General features: G+C 48.1%; 1 protein-coding gene across 1 annotated transcript in view; it reads right to left on the bottom strand.

Annotated features, from left to right (window-relative positions):
* Positions 1-11,482, bottom strand: part of LOC104470796 (GRB2-associated-binding protein 2-like) — a 37,545-nt gene that overhangs the window by 12,562 nt on the left and 13,501 nt on the right. Inside the window, 1 exon segment of the mRNA XM_010085845.1 lies at positions 480-714. Coding sequence (XP_010084147.1) covers positions 480-714 — 235 coding nt within the window.

Below are 11,482 nucleotides of genomic sequence, written 5' to 3'. Positions count from 1 at the left end.
GGCACTTCTCCTTGTTGAACCTCATGAGGTTCCTGCTGGCCCATTTCTCCAGTCTGTTGAGGTCTCTCATCAGCAAGACCCTCTGGTCAATTAGCCACTCCTCCAGTTTGATGGCATCAGAAAACCTGCTAATGGTATACTCTGCCTCATCACCCAGATCATTAATGAAGATGTGGCTGGACCCAGTATTGGCCCCTGGGGTACACCGTTAGCGACTGGCTTCCAACTAGACTTTGTGCCACTCATCACCACCCTCTGGGTCTGGCCATTCATCAGGTTTCTAATACAACCCAGAAAGCCAGGAAAGCTGGGAGCTTGGAAGGTCACTGCTCTGACCTTCTCCTCCCAACTGCGATGAGATAAGACCATCACTCAGGGTTTTCTCCAGCTGGGTTTTTGCAGACTTCCAAGGATGGAGGTGGGTTGAGCCACCCACCCTCAGCTGTCCCCAAGGTTTGCTCCCAGGCAGGCTACAATACCTTGTGTTTTCTGACTTTCTGCTCATACACTGGTGGAGGAAAAGGTAGTCCTGGGGGGCACTGGCAGAGAGGGTGCTCTGGAGGTGGCTGGCGGGCGAGTCGAAGGTGAACAGGGTGGGCTGGCTGGAGTGGGACGGCGCTGAGGACTTGCGCTCTCGCAGCAAGTGGTCACCGCTCAGCTCTGCTGGGGACGACCGCGGTGCGTGGTTAATGGAGGCGATGCTTCTCAGGGTATCTGCGAAGGGAAAAAACACACCGGTGAGTGGCTGGATGCACTGACCCACAGCTTGTGTTCCCAGGATTTTCTTTTCTTAAATGCTCTGACATTTATGGAGGTTGGTGGGGTTTGCTTATGGCTCATTATTTGCTGATGCGCTCAGCAGCAGGCTCCTCTACGTGGAGCGCATGCAATTATATTTTGGAAATAAATATTTTATCATATTTTATCATTTTATCATATTTTATCATATTTTATCACACCCTTAGTGGCTTGCAGGGATGTCTGGGGGATGTCAGCCCAATGCAAAGGGAGCTCAGTGCGTTGTTAAACCTGATTAAAAAGGAAAAGGAAGAGAAGAGCTTTCACATCGCAGTTTCTGCTTCTGTCTTGTCTTAGAGACCTTTTGTAGGTGGCTTTAGAGATGTGATTTAAGTCATCCCCATCCCTCTGTGTAAGGGCACCACTGCTAACCTTTTACAGCTGGCTAAACTGAGGCACAGGGTGGGAATGTGGATGGACATAATGACAGCAGAAATTAAAAATATTTGCATGTTCCCCAATTCTCTACTAATTTTGTGACCTCAAAAGAGTTCCTGCTGTTTTCTGCTAATAATATGGGATGCAGACCCAAGGTGTGACTCCTAGTACCTGCTCCTCTTGCTCAAGGAGAAACACACTTTAAAATATTAAATTCATTTCAATGGAGAATATCCTGGAGGTCAGGAATAATCACTCGGCTACTCCAGCCCTCTAATAAGTTTGCTCGGATGAATTTTTACAGCCAAGCTGTTAACTCCCATTACAAAAAAGAAAAACAAAACCAACCAAACAAAAAAACCCCAAAAACCACCAAAAAACAAACAAACAAAAAAACCAAACCCTAGAAAACCCACAAGATGCAGAATATTTCAGGAAAGCTGATCCATGTCTGGCTGCAGAAGACCATGCAGAAATCCATGTATGGTCTCCTGGCACTCCTGGCATGTGAAGACCACTTGTTGTGGTTCACTGAAGTCACCCTTTATAACAGCTGTGATTTACACTTATTTGGTGGTGATGAAAAACACCAAAAAAACCCAAAACCCTAACAAAAAGGCCATCTTTCCCTGGGTAATTCCACCCATTTTCTGGCCACCACTGATTCAGGAAGTTCCTCTCAGTCTTCCCCCAACACAATGTCCACCTGCTCCTCAAATTTGACTTCAGACACCCATGAGTGGACCTGCTCCAACACAGGGACCACGCGGATTTTACAGATTTTCATCCTCTTGTTTCCATTCCTTCCCTCAAATCCCAGATCCGACAAGAAATTTGGGGTTTGACTCTGTTATGCTGCAGAAAAATTAGTTCTCTGTGAAATGGCTGTTGTGGCTTGGACAAGGAGATGCTCCACACAGGGTGATTTTTCACCGCCTTCTGAACTGTGTCAAGATACAAAATCAATCTGTCTGCCGCTCGTTCACCGCTGCTACATTTTTTTTCCTGCTGTTACTGCAAACTTCACCCAGTGCAGAAAAACTACATTAATAAAAGCCAAAGAGCGTGGCTTGACTCTGTTGTTTGGTTTGTGCTGAACACAGAAAGGATCAATATTTAACATTGACATTAATGGTGGGGGATGAGAGCTTAAAACTCTGATTCCTGCCTTCTTTGCATGAGCATTAAAGATCCCCTGGTGCTTTTCATGGGAGTAAATGGCCGTCTTGGTGTCCTTGGACAAAACAGTGCCTTGACCCTCATTCTTATTAAATATTTATCCCATAGCAGTGCAGACTGATCCCCATTGGAAAAGAAGCCTTGAGAGCTCTATGCATCCCAAATCTTAGTCCCAAATCAAGTGATTTGAGGTCAACCAGCGTGGTAGAGCCCATACCCTTGTTGCTGTCAAAACCAGGGGGGCTGCACTCAAAGTGCCTCTCAGGAACAGCCCCTCAGTCTTGCCGCCTCATGAATCGTGGCCAAGAATTGCCCATGACACTGGTCTTTGTCTAAGACACTTTCAAGGATGGCGTGAGGATGGCAGGTTGGTGTTGTGTCACCATCTCAGCACGAAGGCTGCCTTGGGACAACTGTGAACTGTGCTGGGTTGGGACCCCTCCAACACTATCCCTTCAAGCTCTGCACTTGCCATTGCATGGAAAAGCCACAACAGGCCAAAATACACCTGGGAGTTAGAAATTACACCAATTTATTTGTGCCAACAGAGCCTCAGTGGAGAGCTGGGGCTGCACGGAGGACACGATCCCCAGCGTCACACTGGGGCACAGCACATTAAAATCACAACACTTTGAGGAGCCCAGTGAATCCCACATTGCCAGGAAACCTTGATCTTTTCCCAAAAATCAGTCTGATTTGGGGAAACCGGAGACCGCGGCATGAAAGACGAGCTCATTGAAAGCAGGATGAATTACTTCGTGGTTACTCCGACCACATAAAAGAAAAATGGGAACCAAGGGGACCAAGCAGCAATGCCTGGTAAAAGCATGTCGTTTCCCTGGGGGAAGCCACTCTATCGACGTCTGTATCGATTTTCAAAATGAATTCCCAGCTTGCTTCCCGCAGCGACCCGGCCACCGAGAGCATTAGCAGGAGTGAATTCAAGACTCATGCACTCCATTACATCTGCGAGATGAACTCCGTAATAGCAGGTGAGAGATGGATTGTTCTGTGGGCCTGGGAGGGTATTGCAAGGGCTGGGAAGATAAATCCTGTGGCTGCAGAAGGGGACTGCTAAGATTGCTCTGTATTTTTTATGTTCGGGGTTTGGTTTGGTTTTTTTTTTTTTCACTAGATAAAAAGGGCAGCTCATGCGGCCAGGTCACACGCTGATGATGGGTCCTGTTGGGGGCAGAAAAGGAGGCAAGAAGAGAAAAGGAATCAGAAAAGTAGTATTTGATGACTAGTACATGCTAAAAGGAAAAGTCAAGACATTTGCGCTCTCATACTGGCCTGAAATGGAGAGAGGTCATTGTGAGGGTAAGGCATACAGGGTGAATTATGAGCCAGAGGTCCCAAAGACATTTCAACTCGCCATGCTGCAGTGCCTGGCTCCTAAGAGATGAGGACCAAGGCTCCTTTCCCATGTCCATGTGGGTCACTTACTGAAAACCTCCTTGGGGTCCCATCCAGATGCCTCCGGGCATTATCCCCACTGGCATCATGTCCAAGAATGCTCAACTCAATCCGGCCATGAGCTAAAAAGAATGACGCCTCCTCAACCCTCGTGGCCATCCACGGGGCATCCATTATCATCCATGGGTAAACCCATGGCCCTCCTTTATTTAACATCATAGACGTAGCCTTCAAATCCCTTGGCTTTATGTCAAGATCTTGAGTTTATGTTGAGGGAATTTATTAAATACAGACAAGGAGGGATAAGATCCTGTTCCAGTTTCTATTGCCATTCCCAGGGGGGTGGAGTTAAGGTTATGTAGTGGGGCCATGTGGGAAGTGTCATCTTAACCTCACGTTTCCTGGCTGGTTCTCCTCCGTGTTCGGGGAATTGGACTCTCACGGTCTGGAAAAGGCGTTGTTAAACGCCCACAACTTAAAATTTGATGTCAGCAGCATGGTTTGCATGCATACATCTTGCTGGGCTTGTGCTACAGCTGTTGTGCTGGTCACTGCAAGAAAGCAAGCCAGAGGCTTGGCGGGGACAAGCCAGCACAGCCCTGCAAAACCCCATGATGCTGGACAGGCTTCGGTTGGTCGAAGGCTCGGCACTCACTAGTCCAGGTTAAGATGTGCCTTTTTTGGCCACGTGTTGCAGCAAAGCGGGAAAAACCCTCTGTGCAACTCCATCCCCAAAGCAAAAATACACAACTGCACGACCGGCAACAGGACAGACTAGACTGGGCGCCAGGAATTTTTTATGAATGTTCTTAATCCCCCAACGTGGTATTTCCCTCCTTGCTGACAGCTCTGAATTCCCTTGCTCAGAGCACTCGACCATTGCTGTGTGCACATAGCTTCACACAATGTTCCTGAGCTTATCTGAGTGAAAGAATTACTCAGCCTCCTTTGGAAATTGTTGCTCACAACAGCCTCTTTCACCGGAGCCACGATGTCCTTTTTCCCTGCCTGGAGGCAGAGGCTGGGACCACAGCTCCCTGTATCCCATGGACTTGAAATGATGCTCCTGGGAAGGCGGTGATTTTTGGGTGTAGCTAAATTCCCGTGCTCCCATTGATGGTCACAGCAAAGGTTTGCTTGGCATCCCTGAGTGGCATGAAATTCCTGGTGATGCCCACACCACATTGGCAAGGGCGAGCTGGTCCATGGGAACTCATGAATAAGGGCTCCTCAGATCTGCCCTGGCAAATAAGGCCATGAAATACCTCAGACCGTGCCTCTTACTTCATGCCAGTTAAAATTTATGGCCGATGAGTTTTTTTTTCAGGAGACAATAGCAGAAATCTACTTGAAATAATCCCTAGGAGGGCATGGGGCAGAGTTTGCTCATGCGTTATTGTCCTCCCTGCTCTTTGGAGCAGCTCCATCATTTATTAGCAAAAAAAGGGGGAACCTTCTCCCATGGGAATCTGCCTGCACCTCCCCTTTCGCTGCCAGCTCACTCCTCGAGCAAAAATACAAAAAAAAAAAAAAATTTGAAAAAAAGATAAACAACCCCACCAAAACAAGCCCTCCGCGTGCTTCTCCTGGCAGGGAGAGAACAAACGGCATGTCCGATGGATGAGTCACCATGTCACCATGCTGCCAGGAGGCTCTGGGATGCCACAAGCATGAGTGTGGCACACGAGGAAGGTTTATTTACTGAGCTTTCCCTATCACCTCCGAGTTGGATGGCATTTGGAAAACCTGTGTCAGTCTGAGGATGCCTTGGCAGGTCTCCCACTAAAGCTTTCCTCTGGCAGGTTAGTGGGAGAGACTGTCTGATTTGGAAAATTTCCCTTCTCCAGTTTCCATCAGGGTGGGGAGTTGTGTGCAAAGACACAGGTACCCTCATATTCAGCATTGCCCAAAGTTTGGGTGCCAAGCAGGGGGAGAGGAGCTCCCCAAAAGTGAGGATGGGGAGAGATAGGACTCGCCACAGCTTCATCCTCCACTACAGAGAAGATGAAGGGTGGGGACAAAAGTGACACTGAGCTTTTGAGCTTTTCCTTTCCAGTTACTGCTGCTCATTTCCATTTGCTTTGAGAAACTGGTCAGGACAGACTGGTCAAGGGAAAGGAGGAATATGACCACTTTACAGATGGGGATCTGCTGCACAGAGGGCTAAGAGCATGGTTCCTCTTACCCAGTTTCAGCCATCTAAATGATACTGAGCCTAAACTGGTGCCCTTAGGTTTCCTCTACCAACAACAGTGAAATCCTTCCAATTTAGGAAGAAATGTTTTCCTGTGCGGGTGGTGAGGCAGTGGCCCAGGTTGCCCAGAGAAGCTGTGGATGCCCCATCCCTGGAGGGGTTCAAGGCCAGGCTGGATGAGGCTTTGGGCAACCTGGGCTAGTGGGAGGTGTCCCTGTCCATGGCAGGGGGGTGGAACTGGATGATCTCTAAGGGCCCTTCCAACCCAAACCATTCTGTGATTCTATGATTCAATGAATTATTGAAGCATCCAACACAGGATGGGTAGAATTACCCAAGAAAGAGTTGATGGAGAGAGTGAGACAAAGATGAGTGGCAATAAACAGCACTCTCTCTGTCCTTTAGTGTCAGTACTCTGCTTGTGTTTGTATGAAACAATGGAAAAATACAGGTAAAGTAAGAGCATTTGCCTCGGAGAAGCATGAGAACCAGGGGAAAAATTCACAGTGCTGGAGAGTGAGTGAGTGAGAAGAGAGGGAAAGGAGCCAAGTCAGATCATCCCGACCTCAAAGCATTATATATCTCAGTTATTTTAACAGCAATCAATTCTTTGAAGGACAAAGGGGTAGAAGGGAGAGAGACTGCAATAGAAATGATGCGATGCTTCTCCCTGGAGAACACAAGTTTGCTTCTGCGAGATGAGGCTGTGCCCAAAATTCCATCCCTGCACTGGGAAACAGCCCTTGGTGGCAGTGACCCAGCTCTGTATCGCATCAGCACGCCCCGCGCATGGCAATTGTCCTTTAAAGAGCAAATCTGCCATTCAGTCGTGGAGCTCAACCTTTTGTGTCAATATTTGGAAGGTCTAACACTTGGCCAGACAGGGTTGCCCAGTGTGCACCTATTTATTTTTGCTATAAGGGCTTCAGTGCTGGAGATAAAAGCAGACGAACGTGGATGCTCGCAGCACTGGTTTACGCCCGACCTTGAGCATCCCACCTGGGACATCCTTACCTGAGAGCCCTGGAGTGGGACAATGACCTACAGCTGGGGATAAAGGACAATCCCAGGGTGGCAGTGTGGGCTGGGACAGGCTTGCTCTGCAGAACTAGCCTTGTCTCCAACCCTCTGCTTCATGAATCATCATCTCTGACATTGCAAAACTAATTTGATGAGGGATTAAATGGAAAAAAAAAAGGCTGGAACAGAGGGAAAGGGCAAAGATGTTGTGCTGTGACTGTACAAAACACAATTGTCTCAAAGAGGCTATTTTTGTATTTTTCAGGGTAGGCATAAGGTGGCAAAGACAAGGCAACGAGGATGTGCAATATTATCTGCTTTCTGGGTGGCACATGCAATTCCTGCGGATGCCAGGGGCGTCCTTGGAAAATCTAGGTGAAGGTACCAGCAGTCCATGGAGCCCAGTGCTGCAGGATAGGGCTGAAGCTGTTGACAGCTAAGAGCTATCAAAAGACATGACACATTTATAGCAGAAAAGGGTTTTTTCCCCCTCCAGAGTCAGCCTCATGATGGCCCAGCATCCAAACAGCTTTCTCATTGCGTGAAATGAATCTCCAGCATTCTGGAGAGGGATTATGCTGGTTATTATTAGTTATTATTATTTCTTACTATTAATAATGATGATGGTGATGATGATGATTAGTGATTTTAGCTTTTCCTAGCCAGGCTTGCATTTGGACATCACATCAGTGAACTCTTAGCCAGCGCCACGGTCCAACATGCTGCCAACAGGCAGGGTGAATGGCCAGGAGCTGCAAGTCATCAGCTTTGCATCCCTTAGCCCAGGAAAAACTTGCTTTTAGGTCCTGAACAAATGTCTTCTCGTCCTCCTTATTGTTCAATGCAAGCAGGGTGCAGGAGCTTCTCCTTGCTTAAGCGAACATGGGTGCACGCTTCACTTATCACAGACAGAGAAGGAGAAAGGGTGAATCCCAGCCTAATCCCAGCCAGGGATTCCTCTGACTGCCTAACGGCTCGCTTTAAATTTCATAGCCCTTTTTATGGCGACAGGAGCACAGGTCTTTAATGCTCCAGGAGAGCAAAGGAAAACTTTTGCTTGGAGGAAACGTGAACCCATTTTACTTATGTGTGATTTAGCACCATTTCTATTCAAGGGAGTGCACGAGAGGCCCAAATATTTGCACTTTGTATTACAGAAGAACTGCCATTCCCAGCTCTTTACAGAAGTAATTTATTTCGATCTCTCCTTACCTTGGGGGAGAAACATTACAACTCCCGGTTTGCCAGGGAGTCAATAAAACAGCAGCGCTGTTAAGGGTCTGCTTTGCCATTGCTCAGCAAGGTGGCGATGGGGAAAGGAAGAGGATCCCCAAATTTCTCCTCTCAGAGCTCTGTTTTTCATAGGTGCATTTACAGCCATGCATGGGACCGAACCACGGGAGTTTGGCCCCATTTTTCTCTCCTCTATCTGAGATTAATGTCATTTTTTTGCTCCCCAAGTGGTATTTTAGCTGATGGGTTAAAAGGAAAGTGGGGTAAGTGCTGCACAGGGGGTAGGAGGCAGGATGGAGATGGGGGGGGGAAGATGGGGACAGGGGGTTCTGGTACAGCCCTGAATTTCTTGCATGGCTTCAGGTGAGCCTGGCATGCTCAGACAGGCCAATATCAGCTCCACCAACTGCAAAAGCTGAAAGAGGAGACAAACAGAGTCATTAACCCTCATGGATGCAATAGCACGTCCCTGAACCGGCAAGCAAAGCAGCCCCGGGGGTCAGTGTGAGCAGGGGTCAGTTCATCCCCAGAAAACATGCCCTTAGGGATGGACACTCAAAAAAATAAAATAGTTTGGCTTGTTTTTCCCTCTTGCTGGAAGTTCAGCTCTCCCTTTTCCATCTCTGTAGCCTTTGCTCTCAAAACAAGCCTCTTTGCAAAGGTTTTCCATGCAATTTTTTTTCCTAAATTTAGGGCTATTTCATCATCTAAAGAAGTCCTGAAGGCAAAATAATTTTTAAGATGTTGAGGGTAAAATGCAAGAAGAAAAATCTCTGCAAGCGATGGGAGGATTGTGCCTCGCACAGCTACTTTCTACCTGGCCTCTGTCACACCAGCGCTCCAGCAAGCTGCTCAAAAAGCCATCCTGGATCTCTCTGCTCATCATTAAAAAGCTGAGTCCTGCCCATTAGGCAGTCTATTAACAGTGCTCAGTGGAAGCAGAGAAAGAAAAGGTCTCTTCCAGGGAGATATTCTCATTGCCATGAGGTTAAAAATGCCTCTGACCCCCAAAGCTTTATGCATTCAGAAATATGTGTTCACCTTCAATAAAGGTCTTCAGCATTGGCTAAAACCTGGAGGTTTGTCTCTTCTTTTAAGATGCAATGATGGCAAAAAGAACTTGGAATTTTTTCCCTACACATCGCCATAAATCAAATAATATGCTAATGCTATTAACATGGGACCTTGCATTGCAAATGACTTATAATCGTATTCTCTTTCAAAATACCGGAGTTTCATTCTAAATTGGTCTCCACAGCAACCAGAAGCAAACTGGAATAACGTCGGATGAAAATCTTCATGGCTGGGCATGGTGAAGGTGGAATTTCACAGCAGGGATGGAGGGGAGAGCCGTGAAGATGGCTCGAGCCCACCATGGTTGTGGATGTGGAAGCTGTGGATGCCCCATCCCTGGAGGGGTTCAAGGCCAGGCTGGATGAGGCTTTGAGCAACCTGGGCTAGTGGGAGGTGTCCCTGCCCATGGCAGGGGGGTGGGACTAGATGATCTCTAAGGTCCTTTCCAAACCAAACCATTCCATGATTTTATGATTCTATGATCTTCCACCCAGCCAGTTACGACCTGTGATAACCAACGCAGGGACAGAATGAACCGGAATGTCCAGGAGGATCTCAAAGCATCCTGATGGAAAAGGGGTGAGTAGACATGAGGTTCATGTAGACGTGAAGCCTGAGGAGGCTTTCTTGGTCCTCCTCCCCACAGATACTTTCTAAGCGGCCCCAGGGGAGAACCATATGACAACTGGTTTCGTTCATGCTAAATCAGTTCCCATCTGTTGAGCTCAAATCTGGCTATTTGCAAATGGCCTGAAGGAACATACCTCCTGATCATGGGCCAGACTCCCACATCTTAAGGTTGCACAAGCATAGACCAGGAAGAAGGTGTTTGCTGATGGCTTCCCTCTGTTAAAACAGGGGATGCTGCTCCTTCCTTCACCTCATCTTCTCTGCTCACAAGCTCGCCATGACGGGCCCTGTCTCCCACGAGGATCTATAATGGGAAGGACCTGCAGCATCCTCTGGCCAGTGCCCACCAGCTGATTGCATGGTTTTGCCCCACTGAAAACACTTCCCAAACCCATTTGAAAATGAACTGATCTGTGCAATGCCATGGCTGGAAAGCTACTGGTTAGAAAACACCTCTGATTTCCCATGAAAATGTTTTTCCCAGCTGCTCCACTTGTCTTCCCTGCACTTGTTTCACTCTGCGGTCACTGCTACGGCAGCAGGCACATTGCGATCCTGATCTTAGTTGGGGCTTCTTGGCGTTCCTCTAATAAAATGAGTATTAGCAATGTGGCCCACAAAAATGTCTTTGAAAGCAATGTCAGAAAGTGGGAGGCGCCTCGCTTGAGAACGGCTGAGAGTTCAAGCAATGAAAAGAAAACAGCCCCGACCATCCCTTGGTTCTGTTTGTAATTATCTGGGCTCCGGTGGGTGTTAAAACATCTGTACTGGTTTGGCAGGGACTGGGGAGTGCCGCTTGTGCCAAAGGCAAGAACTGGCGTGGGTTGAAAGCAGCACAGCGGTACGTTAGCATGGTATTTGTGCTCAGAAACATGAGGCTGGCAGCCTCTCCCACAAGCGCTTTTGCATTAGGGTCAGCCCCAGCCCTGTCCCCACATCCCTGTCCGCCACGGTTTGTACACCTCCAGGACCATCCCAAGAGCTGAAGGTGGTTAAAGGAGATGCGGGGTTGGCTGGAGTCCTGAAGCTTGCTGGGTTTAACATCCCACTGGGCTTGGGTTGCCATCAGTTCAGCTCCACGTTATGCTCTTGCATTTCTTATCTCTGTGCATGACCGTTTCCACCTGGACACACTCCATCTCCTCGTCACATCTGGTTGCAGACAAACAAATCTCTCCCCACTGGATATTTCTGCACGGAGCAGCGGGGCAAGCTCCCAGCATGGATGCTGCTGTTTGAACCTAACATTGTGCACTGAAGCACGGGCTGGTTTTGTGGTTATCTTTGATGCATGGCAGCAGCAGAGCGGGGTTTAGTGGGGAAACGGAGCTTGATGTAGAGCTTGGTCCTCAGGAGACTTGGGCAAGGCAGATTTATCACAATCTTCTCGAGGGCAATATTTTTTGATTTTGGCATTCCTCATCCCCTGGCTCAGGAATAAAACATCCTCCAGCATCCGAGGACCAGAGCAAAACCTCTCTCTCCTGATGCTCTCTCATGGGTTGGGAACCATCCCATGGGCTTACTCAGCAGCTCCTCACCCTCCTCTTCCTCACTTCA

The sequence above is a fragment of the Pterocles gutturalis genome, unplaced genomic scaffold (assembly GCF_000699245.1).
Source record: "Pterocles gutturalis isolate BGI_N339 unplaced genomic scaffold, ASM69924v1 scaffold25790, whole genome shotgun sequence".
In the NCBI taxonomy this organism is placed as follows: Eukaryota; Metazoa; Chordata; class Aves; order Pterocliformes; family Pteroclidae; genus Pterocles; species Pterocles gutturalis.
This window is presented reverse-complemented; position numbering and strand designations above follow the sequence as displayed.